The 19,145-nt window shown below is 43.3% G+C and overlaps 1 protein-coding gene across 1 annotated transcript in view; it reads left to right on the forward strand.

Moving 5' to 3' along the window:
- Positions 1-19,145, forward strand: part of rtel1 (regulator of telomere elongation helicase 1) — a 61,196-nt gene that overhangs the window by 847 nt on the left and 41,204 nt on the right. The window contains exons 2-11 of the mRNA XM_039800468.1: positions 1,855-2,053; positions 7,711-7,804; positions 9,103-9,184; positions 10,602-10,662; positions 12,544-12,619; positions 13,249-13,333; positions 16,043-16,108; positions 17,289-17,442; positions 17,578-17,616; positions 18,885-18,898. Coding sequence (XP_039656402.1) covers positions 1,855-2,053; positions 7,711-7,804; positions 9,103-9,184; positions 10,602-10,662; positions 12,544-12,619; positions 13,249-13,333; positions 16,043-16,108; positions 17,289-17,442; positions 17,578-17,616; positions 18,885-18,898 — 870 coding nt within the window. The remainder of the gene's footprint in view (positions 1-1,854; positions 2,054-7,710; positions 7,805-9,102; positions 9,185-10,601; positions 10,663-12,543; positions 12,620-13,248; positions 13,334-16,042; positions 16,109-17,288; positions 17,443-17,577; positions 17,617-18,884; positions 18,899-19,145) is intronic.

A 19,145-nucleotide genomic window follows, 5' to 3' on the forward strand; every position in this document is an offset into this window, starting at 1 on the left:
CCTTGTTAACGGCCTGTCATATGATGTCATTCACATACACTGCAACAGGAAATCAACTTGGGGCCATTTACACATGTTTATGTCTACAACTGTGAAGCCTTTTGAAGCCAGGAGTTTTGCATTTTGGCTGTCGCCATCTTGGTATTTTGGAGCCAGAAGTGACCATATTTTGACTTAAGGGCAGCGCTGGGGAGGATAACGAAGGCTGGATCTCAAGTAGTATCTTATTTGATACCTCCCGGAAGTTGTTCTGGCCCTCCGTTGTTACGGAGCTGACACTTCGCTGCAACATAAACTAATATATTTATTCACCTCTATTCACACACACACAATGAGGCATATTTTCAGTTGTGATTGAACTGTATTTTTTGAGTTACTATATAGGCCAACTTTGATCTTGACATATAGGCTAAGCATTCTGTAGCAAATAACAATAAACCCACTATTAATTACATCATCTTAATGCAGTGTCACTACTCCAGCATGTAAATAATGCACCTAAAATACAAACGTGAGCAATCGCTATTATATTGAATCAACAGCCACGTGCAATTTAGCTCGCAGGTGAAGAATACAAACAATGAAAATCAAATTTAAATTTGCAAGACCAGACTTAAATGAACTGACAACAGAAGTTGTACGACTTACAGTTCTCAAGGACGCACCACACACACACACACACCATTTCAACTGGCTAATCATCCTCCTGTGTCCGCGCTATTCTCTGACATTCACTCTAACAATGCAGCCCTGTCTCTGATACCGTGGGGGGTTGCCACAGTCAAATCAACATAGAGGAAATGCTGATCTCTGAGGAACTATGAGCGAGGATGGAGGAGGGATCTCTGAGGAGCTATTAGCGAGGATGGAGGAGGGATCTCTGAGGAGCTATGAGCGAGGATGGAGGAGGGATCTCTGAGGAGCTATGAGCGAGGATGGAGGAGGGATCTCTGAGGAGCTATGAGCGAGGATGGAGGAGGGATCTCTGAGGAGCTATGAGAGAGGATGGAGGAGGGATCTCTGAGGAACTATGAGCGAGGATGGAGGTTTGAGGAGGGATCTCTGAGGAGCTATGAGCGAGGATGGAGGAGGGATCTCTGAGGAACTATGAGCGAGGATGGAGGTTGGAGGAGGGATCTCTGAGGAGCTATGAGGGAGGATGGAGGAGGGATCTCTGAGGAACTATGAGCGAGGATGGAGGTTTGAGGAGGGATCTCTGAGGAGCTATGAGAGAGGATGGAGGTTTGAGGAGGGATCTCTGAGGAGCTATGAGAGAGGATGGAGGTTTGAGGAGGGATCTCTGAAGAGCTAGGAGCGAGGATGGAGGAGGGATCTCTGAGGAGCTATGAGAGAGGATGGAGGAGGGATCTCTGAGGAGCTATGAGAGAGGATGGAGGAGGGATCTCTGAGGAGCTATGATTGAGGATGGAGGAGGGATCTCTGAGGAGCTATGATCGAGGATACAGAGAGCAGCCTTCCTGGAAGCCGTGCAGCTGGAAGCCGTCGCTAACTCCGCCCACACAGCTGACGAATTAACCTGACACTTCAGAGGAAAGGTCGTCTCGTCCCACTAAGAACACATTTCCTCGTTTCCTCTCTCCTAGCATGATTTCCTTGCATCCCTGGAACCTGGGATGCAGCCTAAGCCAGTGTAGTGGTTTCAATGGCGCTTCGTCAAGCTAGACGGGAAAAGTCGCCGATTTTCAACCCTTCTGACGCAAGTCATCCAGCGGCTTCACTTTTATATATTAATTTGTAATAGCTGTATTCTCATTAACCTCACAATACGCAAAAAAGTTTTGTAGATGATTTCCAACGATGAAACCAGTGTTGGTGTCTGCCTGTTTGTTTCAGAAGCACAATGGGGTCCTGGAGAGTCCCACAGGTACTGGTAAAACTCTGTGCCTGCTGTGTGCCACCCTGGCCTGGAGAGAGTCCTTCAAGGACAACATCTCTGCACGCAAGATAGCCGAGAGGCTAGGCGGGGAGGAGATGTTCCCAAAAACACCTCTGTCATCCTGGGGGACGGCTGCTACGGACGGTGACACGCCAAGTATGTTCATATCGTATCACCCGACAGCTCAGTGCCTTTTTTAAAGTGTTGTATTCTTCAGGACCTGGTATTGGGTTAACAACGTGAACACCAGAATTAGTAGAGGTGTTGAAATTAATCAAATAATCGATGCATCGAATTGTGGACATGGACGATGCTGCATCGATAATCGGCCGGCTCATAATCGATTATTTCTGTTTATAATGTAATGTAGGCCTAACAACATTTCTGTTTACATATTCTGGTATGTTTTGCACATTCGGGAAGTGCCGTGTGCTCAGTGCTGTATAGTTTTATGTATCCAATTTATTTAGTATTAGAGCTCTGCAGAATGTTTGGTTTTTGAAGCTTGAAAAGCTATGAATTAAATATCCTACATGGCTTTAATAGTAAAAATGTATTTGACGCATTGTGATGCATCGAGATATCGAATCGAATCACTGACATGATAATCGTAATCGAATCCGGAGATCAGTGAAGATTCGCACTATACACTACACTCTAATAATTAGTTTAGTAGGAAACAAAAAGGATCTTACTCTTTAACAAAAAGGTCTGTCTCTGTAGGGATCCTTTCCATAATGTTGTCAGACACTCAGAACAATAATCTGAGCCTGTCAGTGGCAAAAACAACAATTGAAGGAGAGCAATTGCCTAATAACTTCTATTGCAGCTTGTTTCACTCTTAATACTGGACCAATGGTCCAGTTTGTTTGTCTGATTGTTGTTCCCATCAGTCACTTAGACACAAAAACATGGAAATATAGGATCCAGGGTGAAAAAAAAACGTTACCCTTTAAGCTGGTAGATGACAGCAATGTCACATCGACAGAATTGGTTATACTTGTTAAAGGAACACGCCAACTTATTGGGACTTTAGCTTATTCACTGTATCCCCCAGAGTTAGATAAGTCCATACTAGGGCTGCATGATTATGGCCAAAATGATAATCACGATTATTTTGATCAATATTGAGATCACGATTATTTGTTGATTTAACCAAAACAAATTTTATTGTCACATAGGCTAATTATAACTGCTTTTACATCCATATTGTGCAACATTCCTCCTTTATTGAAGGATACTGTGAATGAGTATGCCATTTCAGCTGTTGTGCGACCGCTTTCCACACATGCATGTTTGCCGTAAGGTATCTACCTGACGAAATAGCAACGCGGATTTCATTGGCTCATTACACTGCTACTTACATGTCTGCGTTGCGCTCTGATGCTCCGAAACCCACATTAGAGGCAACATAAACATCGCTGCATGTCACGCTAGTAAACACTAATAACACGTTACACAGCAGGTAACGTTAGACTACCGTTAGCTACAGTAGTAACTGGATTAAACACAGCTAAAATGCTGACAGCTAAACGGTGTAGTGTGACTGTATTTCCAACAACGGGACGTCAAACAGTCTGCTGCTAAAGCTATTAGCTAACAGACACAAACTAGCACTATGGTCATTGTTGTCTGAAAAACAAAACCAAAAGGACATAATGTTGCGTTTACTGGTAAACTGGTAAACATTGTGTCCGGCTTAAGATGACCGACTGCTACCTGTTGTGGAATTTTCCTCACGTTACTCTGTCCTCTGTGACTGTCTACATCTAGAAACTAAGCTGCGCTGTGCAGGCAGGGAACAGCTCTGATTGGCTCACAGAGGCACGTGATCAGACAGTGGTTTATGGAGCACTAGAGTGGCTTTGCAAAAACTTTGATAAGGAGCGTTCTATGACTCATTTTAAATATCGTTCGATCACGCAAATTTGATCGAGGGAAGGCAAAATCGAGATCGTGATTAAAATTTGATTAATTGTGCAGCCCTAGTCCATACACACCCTTCTCATCTCTGTGTGTCTGACGCACCCACCGCTAGCCTATTAGCACAGATCCTGGAGGTAACCGGCTCCATCTAGCCTAGCTTAGCACAGATCCTGGAGGTAACCGGCTCCATCTAGCCTAGCTTAGCACAGATCCTGGAGGTAATCGGCTCCATCTAGCCTAGCTTAGCACAGATCCTGGAGGTAATCGGCTCCATCTAGCCTAGCTTAGCACAGATCCTGGAGGTAACCGGCTCCATCTAGCCTAGCTTAGCACAGATCCTGGAGGTAACCAGCTCCATCTAGCCTAGCTTAGCACAGATCCTGGAGGTAACCGGCTCCATCTAGCCTAGCTTAGCACAGATCCTGGAGGTAACCGGCTCCATCTAGCCTAGCTTAGCACAGATCCTGGAGGTAACCAGCTCCATCTAGCCTAGCTTAGCACAGATCCTGGAGGTAACCAGCTCCATCTAGCCTACTGCTCCCAATAAGTGACAAAATAACGCCAACATGTTCCTGTTTACATGTTGTGATTTGTAGAGTCTGTCAGTACCCGATCTGTTCCACCTGCACAATCCGTTCTGCGCATGTGCAAGATGACACGTATGCCATGACGTAGGCGCAGATGATAACGCTGCGTTCATTCCACCACCACCTTGGAATAACGGCACCGCTTCCACCTGCACGATCCGTTCTGCGCATGCGCAAGATGTTCACACGCTAGCCTCCAGCTAACGTTAGTTAGCTAATAGCTAATTCGGCGGACCGCTAGGTGATTATAGCGGTCTGCTGTTAGCCTCCCCCGGGAAGCTAACGTTAGTTTAGCTAACAGTTAATTCGGCGGACCGCTAGGTGATTATAGCGGTGTGCCGTTAGCCTCCCCCGGGAAGCTAACGTTAGTTTAGCTAACGGTTAATTCGGCGGACCGCTAGGTGATTATAGCGGTCTGCCGTTAGCCTCCACCGGGAAGCTAACGTTAGTTTAGCTAACGGTGAATTTGGCTAACCGCTAGCTGAATGCAGCGGTCTGCCGTTAGCCTCCACAGTTAAGCTAACGTTAGTTTAGCAAAATTATTCAGCCCCCTTCAGTTAATACTTTGTAGCGCCACCTTTTGCTGCGATTACAGCTGTAAGTCGCTTGGGGTATGTCTCTATCAGTTTTGCACATCGAGAGACTGACATTTTTGCCCATTCCTCCTTGCAAAACAGCTCGAGCTCAGTGAGGTTGGATGGAGAGCGTTTGTGAACAGCAGTTTTCAGTTCTTTCCACAGATTCTCGATTGGATTCAGGTCTGGACTTTGACTTGGCCATTCTAACACCTGGATATGTTTATTTGTGAACCATTCCATTGTAGATTTTGCTTTATGTTTTGGATCATTGTCTTGTTGGAAGACAAATCTCCGTCCCAGTCTCAGGTCTTTTGCAGACTCCATCAGGTTTTCTTCCAGAATGGTCCTGTATTTGGCTCCATCCATCTTCCCATCAATTTTAACCATCTTCCCTGTCCCTGCTGAAGAAAAGCAGGCCCAAACCATGATGCTGCCACCACCATGTTTGACAGTGGGGATGGTGTGTTCAGGGTGATGAGCTGTGTTGCTTTTTACGTCAAACATAACGTTTTTGCATTGTTGCCAAAAGTTCGATTTTGGTTTCATCTGACCACAGCACCTTCTTCCACATGTTTGGTGTGTCTCCCAGGTGGCTTTTGGCAAACTTTAAACAACACACTTTTATGGATATCTTTAAGAAATGGCTTTCTTCTTGCCACTCTTCCATAAAGGCCAGATTTGTGCAGTATAACGACTGATTGTTGTCCTATGGACAGAGTCTCCCACCTCAGCTGTAGATCTCTGCAGTTCATCCAGAGTGATCATGGGCCTCTTGGCTGCATCTCTGATCAGTCTTCTCATTGTATGAGCTGAAAGTTTAGAGGGACGGCCGGGTCTTCGTAGATTTGTAGTGGTCTGATACTCCTTCCATTTCAATATTATCGCGCGACTGTCGCCCCTTGGGATGTTTAAAACTTGGGAAATCTTTTTGTATCAAAATCCGGCTTTAAACTTCTCCACAACAGTATCTCGCGACCTGCCTGGTGTGTTCCTTGTTCTTCATGATGCTCTCTGCGCTTTAACGGACCTCTGAGACTATCGCAGAGCAGGTGCATTATATAACGGAGACTTGATTACACACAGCTGGATTCTATTTATCATCATTAGTCATTTAGGTCAACATTGGATCATTCAGAGATCCTCACTGAACTTCTGGAGAGAGTTTGCTGCACTGAAAGTAAAGGGGCTGAATAATTTTGCACGCCCAATTTTTCAGTTTTTTATTTCTTAAAAAAGTTTGAAATATCCAATAAATTTCGTTCCACTTCATTATTGTGTCCCACTTGTTGTTGATTCGTCACAAAAAATTACAGTTTTATATCTTTATGTTTGAAGCCTGAAATGTGGCAAAAGGTTGAAAAGTTCAAGGGGGCCGAATACTTTCGCAAGGCACTGTATATAACAGCTGTTACGTCAGTTCTACTTTACTTGTGCTCATTTAAAATACAATCACTCAGTACTTGTCTTTATTGCTATTACTGTAATGTCTTAATTTAGCTGTAGCCTGCTTTTCCCATTAAGTTTGACTTAACGTTATTTTAGACTGAATCTAGCTGCAGAAACAACGTAACCAGTGGGGCGGTGCCTGTTATTTCGAGGTGGCATGAACGCAGCATTATCATCTGCGCCTACGTCATGGAATACGTGTCGTCTTGCACATGCGCAGAACGGATTGTGCAGGTGGAACGCATCGGGTACTGACAGAGTCACAGCGTGTACAAATAACAAGGTCACATGACACACAGCCATCTTCTAACCGTGTACATACTGGGAACTATATTCTCAGAAGGCGAAGCACTGCTACTCTCTGCTACTTGGGCGGAGTGATATTACTCCAACTCTGAGCGAACTCTCTGCTCCTCAAAACGGAGCTTCTCAGGTGCTGCGAGCAAATCACTCCGCCCCAAGTAGCAGAAGTAGCAGTGCTTCGCCTTCTGAGAATATAGTTCCCAGTGGGTGTGTCAGACAGAGTTACAACACGCACGGAGATGAGAAGGGTATGTATGAGCTTATCTAACTCTGGGGGATACGGTGAATAAGATAAAGTCACAATAAGTCAGTGTGTTCCTTTAAAGAGAAACAGCAGCTGACCTGGCTACTGCATCGTAGAGCTAATAATAATAATAAATAATAATACATTTAATTTATAATGCACTTTTCATCAGAGATCTCAAAGTGCTAGAGGTTAGAAATAAAAAAGATAAAAAACCAAAAAGATAAGTAGTTTAAAATACAAGAATAAAAAATAAAAATAAAATATCTAAAAGGGACCAAAAGCTTTGCAAAAGAGAGCTGGGCAATATATGGATATTATATCGATATCGTGATATGATACTAGATTTCATCTTAGATTTTGGATATCATAATATCGTAATATGGCATTAGTGTTGTCTTTTCTTGGTTTTAAAGGCTGCATTACAGTAAAGTGATGTCATTTTCTGAACTTACTAGACTGCTGTAACTGTTCTATTATTTGCCTTTACCCACTTAGTCATTATATCCACATTACTGGTGATTATTTATCAAAAATCTCATTGTGTAAATATTTTGTGAAAGCACCAATAGTCAACACTACAATATCTTTGCGGTATCGATATCGAGGTATTTGGTCAACAATATTGTGATATTTGATTTTCTCCCAGCCCTACTGCATCGCTATGGTATTCATGTTACTTTATGAAATGTAATGTAACTATCGTTGTGTGTTGTCGTTGTTTCTCAGCCTACTACACCGATGTTCCCAAGATCATATACGCATCCAGGACGCACTCTCAGCTGGCGCAGGTTATCAACGAGTTAAAGAACACGTCATATAGGTAAACTATGTCACTTTTACAAGATGTTTTGAAATATACAGTACTTTGATTATGCAAGATGAATGTTGATATGTACTGTGGTTTCCCATGGAATCATACTATTATTAGGGTCAGCTCGGATAACTTTAAAAACATTATTTATGTATGTATTTAAACATTTATTTATCTAGCTCACCCAGTAGAGCCCCATGTAGGCTGAGTCCTTTGTAGCGGCCCTGGTTCGAATCCGACCTGCTGCCCTTTGCTGCGTGTCATCCCCATCTCTGTCTCTCTCTCCCTCCAGTTTTCTGTCTACCCACTGTCACTATCTAATAAAGAAAAAAGAAAAAAGCCCCCAAAAAAGAATCAAAAAAACATTATTTAGACCATTATGAGACAAACGCTAAAATGCGTGCCAATATTGCTGTTATATTGATAATCGACTGATCTTTAAACACGTTAAAAAAGTTGAACATTGACTTAAAAGCCTTAACCCTTGTGTGGTCTTCCCGTCAACCTTTTTTTTTTTTATCGTTTTTGACGCATTTTTTTCAGTTTGTTTTTGCTTTTTCCAACATTTTAAATTGATTTAATGAAATTTTTCTTCTACACATTTTCAGCGCTTATTTCTACGTCCCATATTTTCTGATATAAAACAAAAATTGAAAACGGGTCAATGTGACCCAAAGTCAACACAAGGGTTAAATGGCCTCATCAAATACACACGCACAGCAAAAATAATTTCTACATAGTAACCAACCCATCGTAAAAATATGTGCAAGGAAGACAAGAAACCCCAAGGGGCTTCTAAAGGGTCTCCCTTTAACATAGAGTATGAATACAGTTTTTAATATGTCACCATTGACACCATTTTCGGACAGACACCAGTTCATCTTACTTATTTGACTTATACTCATCTTACTTATTGAATGACTTATTTTCCAAGAAACGTACGAGCTCATCTCTGGTAAACACAAGAATTAAAGTGGTGCTTTTAGCATGACTCTTTGCGGAGAAACTCAGATTTACAGATCTGTCGATTAAATCAACTAATCGATTAGTCGATACAGTTGAATGAGTGTTAGTCGACTAAGAATTTCTTCAATTGAGCACAGCCCTAGGTGCTTGGTCCCACACAGATGAACTGAGTTTTACGCAAACCTTTCTGGCAAACCCATATATCAATGTAACGCTGATGTCTCTCTCTCTCTCTCTCTCTCTCTCTCTCTCTCTCTCTCTCTCTCTCTCTCTCTCTCTCTCTCTCTCTCTCTCTCTCTCTCTCTCTCTCTCTCTCTCTCTCTCTGTCTCTGCTGATTCAGGCCAAAGGTGTGTGTGCTGGGTTCAAGAGAGCAGCTGTGTATCAACCAGGAAGTCATGCGTCAGGAGAGCAACCACGTCAAGGTGAGTGATCTGCTAGTCTGGATCAACGGAAGTACATTTCCAGGATAGTGGTCTGACATCACGCCGGATGTCTCTCACCTTCCTCTCCCTGTGTGTTGCTGTTCTCAAACTCCGTTCACTTCGGGAAACAACAGCAAACTTTAAGCTAGCGAGCTACACGCTGAAATTTTCTTCAAGTTTTGAAGAACATTTGCATCGTTCAACAAGGCAGACCTGCTCGGTTCTTTCTGGGAATGATTGTAAAGATTTACAAAGAATATGTTTAGGGTGTTTCCTCTCTAACTGGGAGGTTTTGGGACCGATTGGTGGGATTGCTGTGGACGAAGTACACACAGAGATACACTGGTAAGAGCCAATGAGGTTTAACCATGTATCAGCTCATTTAAATAGCTCACGTTACTGGATTGTGTCAACAGTTAACTTCATTTAATATTGGATGTGGAGTTTTCTTTTGCGGGCTGCAAATGTTCCACCAAAACCAGTTCCTTCCACCGTTGCTGCGTCCTGAGCTTAGCGCCGCCCAAGACGATTACGATTGGTTTAAAGAAATGCAAACGACAAAGAGTGTTTTTTTTTTCCCCCTCCTATCCCGGAATGCATCTGTGGTGTAGCCAGACCTTTACTCCACAGCGCTGTGGAGATAAGAGCCGACAATGCGAGACTAGCGAACTACCAAATGTTTAGTTCATGATGTAATTACATCCAAATTCACGTCTTAAAGATGCAGACCTGCACTCAAATCCTCCGGATTTATCCCAGCTCACTGTCGATGCTTTCAGACTTCAAGTGTTGTTGAGATTCAAAGCGCCGACAGTGAGCTGGGAGAATATTTTGGGACTTTGGGGTCTCTAACAAAATCAGACGGAAACATCTAAAATAGTACCTGCTGGGTTTGTGTGGCTGAGCTGATGCAGCAGTTAGAGCTGGGCAATATATCGATATTATATCGATATCGTGATATGAGACTAGATATCGTCTTAGATTTTGGATATCGGAATATCGTGATATGACATAAGTGTTGTCTTTTCCTGGTTTTATTGGCTGAATTACAGTAGAGTGATGTAATTGTTTGAATTTACCGGACTGTTCTAGCTTTTCTATTTGCCTTAACCCACTTAGTTATTTTATACACATTAATGATGATTATTTATCAAAAATCTCGTTGAGTAAATATTTTTTGTAAGCACCAATTGCCAACCCTACAATATCGCCGCAATATTGATATCGAGGTATTTGGTCAACAATATCGTGATATTAGATTTTTTCCATATCGCCCAGCTCTATCAGCAGTCTGTATTCGGTGAGTACGTGTTTCTGCTTCTGTGTAAAGAAGAAGTCGCGGTTCTGGCATTGGTGAAGAAAGCTCCGCATTGAACCCATTTGTACAGATTTTAATATATTCCTTGCTGCTTTTCAGGTCCATATGTGCAGAGCAAAAGTCTCCACCAGGTCATGTCTCTTCTACAATAACGTTGAAGGTAATGTTGTGTTTTAACGAACGTCTTTATTGATTTTTCATTTGTTTTACTATAAGAGCTAAACATAAAAAATAAATGATATGTACAGATCAATGTAGCAAAGCGGTACTTGTGCTATGATATGGCTGAGTGCAGACTGCGATATCCCCACTGCTGATGCTATGACTGTTTGAAATGATCCTGATGCCAGTATCTGTAATGTAGCGAGGAGTTTAACAACTGGTGGAATGGGATGTGAACGCTGAGTGGGAGATTCAATTTCATCTTTGATTTCTTCCAGTAACTCTAATATTGCACGGCTGCTTGATCTGTAACGCTAAATGATGTTGTGTTCACTGACAAAGTTATGATTCTTGTGTTTAAAACTATTTTCACTCTCGCCTATGTCTTCGTCTTGCTCAAATTGCTGTTGCCATTTCACCAGTTGCCAAAGGTCTACGAGGAAACTCGATTGCGGCTGGTTTAGACCTGCTTTTAAGAGGCAGAGAATTTCCCCCGCAGAATAGAGGCGCCCTCTTACTGACAGTCTTTGTAAATACCACGGAATATATAATTAGGCGCACTTTGCGCTTATCCTCCCACCTTTTTGGGTGGAACTCCCACTTTCCCCACGACCCTCCCACGAACGCATATTGAAAGCGCAACTTGTCTCTTCTCGCTCATGTGGCAGACAATCTGCCATTTTACCCAAGTGCGCCCTGTTTGTAAATAGCCCGCATCGGTTACGTCCGTCTTTGCGACCAATTACATTAGCAAAGTTATGATATGCATAAATACAAAAAAGATTTGGCACCTTTGCTATCACCCTCCATGACCAGTCCCTTCCCCTTCTGGGGTTCACCATTAGTTTAATTTTTAGGTATCCTGTCCCCCATTTTACTCCTGTAGAAACTCCCATATGTCTCCTTTTTTATGGTTAAATGGCTTTCAGATTTCCTCATATACCCCCAATTAGTTTTTTTTAACATATATGTTATTCTCTACATGGACATGCATGGCGCCATATTCTTGATCCAAGCACCAATTGTAGGGGCCTCCATTTTCTTCCAGTTAAAGGAACACGCCGACTTATTGGGACTTTAGCTTCTTCACCGTACCCCCCAGATAAGTGATGATTAGATAAGTCCATACACACCCTTCTCATCGCCGTGCGTGTCCTAACTCTGTCTGACACACCCACCGCTAGCCTAGCTTAGCACTGATCCTGGAGGTAACCAGCTCCATCTAGCCTAGCTTAGCACAGATCCTGGAGGTAACCGGCTCCATCTAGCCTAGCTTAGCACAGATCCTGGAGGTAACCAGCTCCATCTAGCCTAGCTTAGCACAGATCCTGGAGGTAACCGGCTCCATCTAGCCTAGCTTAGCACAGATCCTGGAGGTAACCGGCTCCATCTAGCCTAGCTTAGCACAGATCCTGGAGGTAACCGGCTCCATCTAGCCTAGCTTAGCACAGATCCTGGAGGTAACGGCTCCATCTAGCCTAGCTTAGCACAGATCCTGGAGGTAACTGGCTCCATCTAGCCTAGCTTAGCACAGATCCTGGAGGTAACCGGCTCCATCTAGCCTAGCTTAGCACAGATCCTGGAGGTAACCTGCTCCATCTAGCCTAGCTTAGCACAGATCCTGGAGGTAACTGGCTCCATCTAGCCTAGCTTAGCACAGATCCTGGAGGTAACTGGCTCCATCTAGCCTAGCTTAGCACAGATCCTGGAGGTAACCGGCTCCATCTAGCCTAGCTTAGCACAGATCCTGGAGGTAACCGGCTCCATCTAGGCATTTGGTCAAAAATATCTTTTTAATTTCTCCATGTCACTCAACTCTATCTGCTACTTGTATCGCTTTTACAAGTCTTAACATTTTTTTAAACCTTTTCTTCCTTAGAGAAGAGCACTGACAGAGACTTGGCGAATAATATCCTCGACGTGGAAGACTTGGTCAAATTCGGCAACAAACAGAGGTGTGATTTATATTTCCATGTCTGTTACACTAACAAATCTCCATCCTGCTTTATTAGAAGTTTAAATTAATCAGCGGATGCATGGTGTTTGTCGAATGGTTGTGTGTGTGGAATTTAGGACTGCAACTAATAATAGTTTTCATTATTGAAATGCTGATTCTTTTCTCACTCAGTCTTTTTAGACCACCAAATTTAAGAATCACAATTTTTCACCACCACCGTTTCCTAAAACCCGACTTGACCTCTCTACATAGCTTGTTTAATCCAACAAAAGTGTGTGTGTGTGTGTGTGTTTTGTTGGCTGACCATACAGATGTTTATGTTTGTGTTTCTTAATGTTATCTGCAAGAAAATGTTCTGTGTGAACAAAGTTTCATCGTATCTTAACCCATTAACCGACAATTTTAGATTTGATATTTGTTTTCAGGGTGATATTAATGAAGTTATATAGTGACTTTTCTGTTGTGAATTTTGCTGTCGCTGCTCCAAAGGCAATATTTTGTTCATTTTGTCCCTTTGTGCTGCAGCTTCTTATTTAAAAAACGAGTTTCCTTCCAGGCATTGTAAAACCAGTCCTAGTTTTTGCATGCAGTATGTACATATTAATTCAAAAAAACATTTTTCTGCAGGGTCTGTCCTTACTACCTCTCCCGATCCTTGAAGCAGCAAGCAGACATCATTTTTATGCCGTACAACTACCTGCTGGATCCAAAGGTGAGCTGATTCGCCGATTCAAAGAGAGCGCTTTGCTACTGAAAGACGACCACTGCCAAGTAATCGTCCTAAATGAAAACCTCTGTTTTCTGTTCATTGTTGTTTGTGCGACTTTTTGAGGAACTATAGGACACTTAACATCTACAACAGGTCTACAAAATGAATTCTTCATAGGGAAACCAAAACCCAAAGTATAGAATGAAATATTACACTGACTCACTTACCGTTTTAATGTTTCCAGATGTTTGATATCAGGACGATGAGCTGACAGAACTGAAAAGTTAGAACGTTGACCAATTAGAACGGACCCACCGCGGTGACGCTTTTGGTGGAGCTGTTGGTTTACTAGTCGACTCGGAAGAAAGGGAACGTTCTGACAATAAACTCCATCAACACAACAGTATGTGGAGTTAAACTGGACGGGTCCAATAACTTCTGAATAGTTCTACTTGATGTTAAACTGGATGGGTCCAATAACCTCTGAATAGTTCTACTTGTTGTTAAACTGAACAGGTCCAATAACCTCTGAATAGTTCTACTTGTTGTTAAACTGGACGGGTCCAATAACCTCTGAATAGTTCTACTTGTTGTTAAACTGGACGGGTCCAATAACCTCTGAATAGTTCTACTTGTTGTTACACTGGACGGGTCCAATAACTTCTGAATAGTTCTACTTGTTGTTAAACTGGACGGGCCCAATAACCTCTGAATAGTTCTACTTGTTGTTACACTGGACGGGTCCAATAACTTCTGAATAGTTCTACTTGTTGTTACACTGGACGGGTCCAATAACTTCTGAATAGTTCTACTTGTTGTTAAACTGGACGGGTCCAATAACCTCTGAATAGTTCTACTTGTTGTTAAACTGGACGGGCCCAATAACCTCTGAATAGTTCTACTTGTTGTTAAACTGGATGGGTCCAATAACCTCTGAATAGTTCTACTTGTTGTTAAACTGGACGGGCCCAATAACCTCTGAATAGTTCTACTTGTTGTTAAACTGAACAGGCCCAATAACCTCTGAATAGTTCTACTTGTTGTTAAACTGAACAGGCCCAATAACCTCTGAATAGTTCTACTTGTTGTTACACTGGACGGGTCCAATAACTTCTGAATAGTTCTACTTGTTGTTAAAGTGGACGGGTCCAATAACCTCTGAATAGTTCTACTGGTTGTTAAACTGGACGGGCCCAATAACCTCTGAATAGTTCTACTTGTTGTTACACTGGACGGGTCCAATAACTTCTGAATAGTTCTACTTGTTGTTACACTGGACGGGTCCAATAACCTCTGAATAGTTCTACTTGTTGTTAAACTGGACGGGTCCAATAAACTCTGAATAGTTCTACTTGTTGTTACACTGGACCGGTCCAATAACCTCTGAATAGTTCTACTGGTTGTTAAACTGGACGGGTCCAATAACCTCTGAATAGTTCTACTTGTTGTTAAATTGCAATGTGAGCCAACGGGGTGGGTGCATTATGTCGGCAGGATCATTTAAAAAGGCAACCGTGACTACATTGTGCGTCTGCCCTATTTCTGATACCGTGGCGGCAGAAATTTTGCCATGGCGGGCCGCCACTACAAAATCACCATAGAGGAAACGCTGTAAGAAGTGCCCAGTTAGGATTGGCACCTAGCCTGGGTAAACCCTGACGAACTTTCGGCAAATTTGAGATTTGCTCTGCAGGTCAGTCTGGCGAAGAGCCCATTCAAACCCATTTCCAATGTCCTCAAAATTGAAGCACCAATACGACGAGGATAGCGCAGCGATGGCGAGCAGCTTTTGTTTACATTCAACATGACGGCTACCGAAGCCGTGCTTCATCATGACCGGCGAGCTGCAGGTCAGTCTGACATATGGCGATTTCATGCCGGTCAACGCTACAATTAACCGACAAAAGAAGTTGTACGAGTTACAGTTCTCAAGGACGCACGCACACACCAGCAGAGACACAGTCTCTTTCTCCTTTCTCTCAACTTCTCCGCCGTGTGTGGCGCATACCCGCTCGTGGTGTGAAGCGCGTGTCCGCGCTATTCTTGCACATGTAGGGAGCCTCGTGAATTAACCTGCAACATGTCAGCTGTTTGGACATTCTTCAGCGTGTGGTCAGAAGATAACAAGTTTACAATATGCAACACCTGCAAGGAAAAAGTAGGGCGCGGAGGGACGACGCCAAAAACCAAAATCACATTTTTTTAGTTGGATGTGAAAAGCGTCACCCGGATCATTGGTCTGATTGGTTGAAGGACTATCCAATGAGCCCAGAGGCATTTGAGTGGCGTCCGTTGGTGACGCCCCTTTGGAAATGAACTGTCAATGAACCTTCCCCAGACCCACTCTGTTACAACTGAGAAGGCTCTGGTGTCAACCAGGCTAATTGGCACCAGCATTTCCTCCGTTAACATCACAAGCATGATATGATTAGCTGGCAAGCTAGTTTGCCTACTTGAGTATTCACTACGCCATCTTTGCATGCTTCTAGCACCCCCTTTTTTTCACAAGGATGTCTGAATGAACTTCACTTTAATTGTCCTAAACTAGACCTTTGAGTGCCATCTTTCAGCATTGACGAAGATACTGCAAGAATAGAAGGGTTTGCTTGAGAATGTTTGTATTATAAAGTATAGACTTTAGGTTGATAATTTGCCCTCTCGTTACATATCCAAACCCATGCTGCTATTTTGTTCTTTGCCTTTGTTCCACAGAGCCGCAGAGCGCACAACATCGAGCTAAACGGAGCTGTGGTCATCTTTGATGAAGCTCACAATGTGGTAAGACTGTGTGTGAGATAAATCCTACAAATGGAGATAAGAAAACACTTTCAAAGACACTCATTATGTTGCACTCGATTGTACTCGTGGAAGAAAAAAAGAGAGCTTAAAGGAACACGCCGACTTATTGGAAATTTATCTTATTCACCGTAACCCCCAGAGTAAGACAAGTCCATACATATCCTTCTCATCTCAGTGCGTGCTGTAAAGCTGTCTGACGGCTCCAGCGGCATCAGCCCATCACAGAACAGGCAGGTGAATGGTTCCAGTAATCCTACTGCTCCGAATAAGTGACAAAATAACGCCAACATGTTCCTATTTACATGTTGTGATTTGTAGAGTCACAGCGTGTACAAAAAACAACGTAACATGAGACACAGCCATCTTCTAACCAGTAAACAAACCGGGAACTATATTCTCAGGCGGAAGAATATAGTACTTGGGCGGAGTGATATGCTCGCAGCAAGCCTGTCTGAGAATATAGTTCCCAGTTTGTTTACGGTTAGAAGATGGCTGTGTCTCATGTTAACGTTGTTTTTTGTATGCGCTGTGACTCTACAAATCACAACATTTAAATATGAACATGTTGGCGTTATTTTGTCACTTATTCGGAGCAGTAGGCTAGTTGGAACCATTCACCTGCAGGATCTGTGCTAGGCTAAGCTAATGCTGGAGCCGTCTTACAGCACGCACGGAGATGAGAAGGGTATGTATGGACTTGTCTAACTCTGGGGGTTACGGTGAATAAGATAAACTCCCAATAAGTCGGCGTGCTCCTTTAAGGGACAAGTTGAAACCCAGCCTGCTTTCTTTACCTTTACACACCTTGGCCTATGACTGTGTGAAGGGGCCGAGATTGTCTGTCTGACGCTTCAATCGTGGAAAGGGGGTTTCAACGTTGTCGGGCTCGGGCTGAATTCTGCCGGGCTCGGGGCTTGTCGGGGCGAACTTTTAAGACCCGATTACAGCTCTTTACACAGCGATTACACCCCCCACCCCCATTCAAAATGAATGGAAAGACCTGGGTTTTTGCCGGACCGACGCAGGCTGTCTGAACGTGGCCTTCTGGTCAAGCAAGTCAGATGTCTGGCCCAAATTGCGGCGGCACAGTTGCGTCTACGTGCCTGTGGTAGCAAAGAGCGCAGAATACCCCCCACTCATGTGTTTCTGTGGTCTGCAGGAGAAGACGTGTGAAGAATCAACATCCTTTGACCTGACTCCCTACGACGTAGCCTCGGCCATCACTGCTGTGGACCGGCTGCTGGTGGAGCAGGCTAAAGAAGTCAGCCACGGAGACTCTGTCCAAGACTTCAACGTAGAGTCGCTCAACTCGGGTCAGAAGGCTTATCTGTCTCACACATAGGGGGGATGGGAGGGCGGGCTCTACGGCACCTGACTGAGACAACATTAGACACATACTTTGAATGTTATCAGAAAATCCATCCTTACACAATGTTCTTGAATTCCAGGTTTTAAAATGACCGTAGAGACCATTGCTAAAATCAAACGTAAGTATTCTTAAAGCTATAAAGAAGATTCAAAAGCCTAAAGGTCTTTACGCACTGGGGAGTTTTTTTTTTATTTGATTAATTTGCACGTCAATACATTTTTTTGAACACTTGTTTTTTTCGTGAGTACTTTTACACAGAACGTGAATATTAAAGGTATAGTGGAGGATTTTCCCGAATTTTAGAAAAGATCCGCCCTCTCCACTTTTTGAAAAAATGCACATGCGTAACACTCTGCCTGCTCCCGAGAGGGAACGCCTATTAAACGTGTGCACGAGAGTGCACTGTTTACAAGTTGCTGTCGGCATGGTTCATACAAGCTACTTTCAGAAAGAAGATTTGCACTTTTTCACAAATTGAGATGTTTACCGTGTCTGTGCGGTTCGTGACTTGTGCCAGGGCTAGCATCGCTAATCATAGCTTACATCTACTTTCACTAGCAGTGATTTTAAATGGATTTCTCCAAATAGCACGCCAAACTTTACCTGTCGAGTAGAAACTTCGCGACTGAGGCATCAGTGGAGAGCCCAACCTGTGCTTTTAGCGCACGCCAGCGTGTGAAACATTCTCCCAAAAACACTCCGGTCTTGTTTCTTTCTTCAGAGGCCTTTCTCTTCTTGTCGTACCTTTCGTAGACACTCGTAGCTCACCACACATATACACCTGAAAGTATTCATGCGCAGAAAGCGAAAACTACCCTAGGGACGAGCACGTACCACGGCCTTACGTAAACATAATGATTGACAACTAGGAGGACCAATAGTCTTGATGATCCACCCGGAAAAAGAAAATCCTCCACAATACCTTTTAAGCGACAATAAAGCGACGTAATCTTTCGGGAACAAGGTCGCTTTTTTGCTCTGTTTTTTTTTTTGTCCGCACCTCGAATAAAGACCTCAACCAATCACGTCGCTTTGTTTACTTATTATGATGATCTTGGTCGATGTCCTCGACGTTCCACTTCGGAAATTCTGCCGGATGTCCCTCTTTTCGTCCCTCAAATGAGGTGTAACCATGTATCGGCTGATTTAAATAACTCACGTTACTGTATCGTGTCAACAGTTCACTTCATTTAATATTGGATGTGGCGTTTTTTTTTTTTGCGGGGTGCAGATGTTCCACAAAAAAAGTTCCTTCCAGAAACTATTTAGCAGAGCCAGCGTTTCTGCGTCCGTGGCTTAATGCCGCCCAATTCGGTTGTGATTGGTTTAAAGAAAGTCCAATATATAGTATTTCTCCCATCTAGGAATGCTGTGTTTCCTCCACAGCGCTGTGGAGGAGGGTCTGGCGATGCGAGACTATGATGATTATAATTCAACAACAGGAGGCCACATAGACGGCAGACTGCATTACTCCTTTCAACCTTGGCGTTTACTAGACTACTACTTTCCGTTCTTACGTCTCACAATAACCGCCCCAGACATACGTAGGCTACACCGCGTAACCGTTTACCAGAGGAAATAAATTCACTCAAGAGTATTTCGCTAAAAGGAAAACTGTTTTTTCATAAGCGTCTTGAGCCAATAGGC

The sequence above is a fragment of the Perca fluviatilis genome, chromosome 5 (assembly GCF_010015445.1).
Source record: "Perca fluviatilis chromosome 5, GENO_Pfluv_1.0, whole genome shotgun sequence".
Taxonomy (NCBI): Eukaryota; Metazoa; Chordata; class Actinopteri; order Perciformes; family Percidae; genus Perca; species Perca fluviatilis.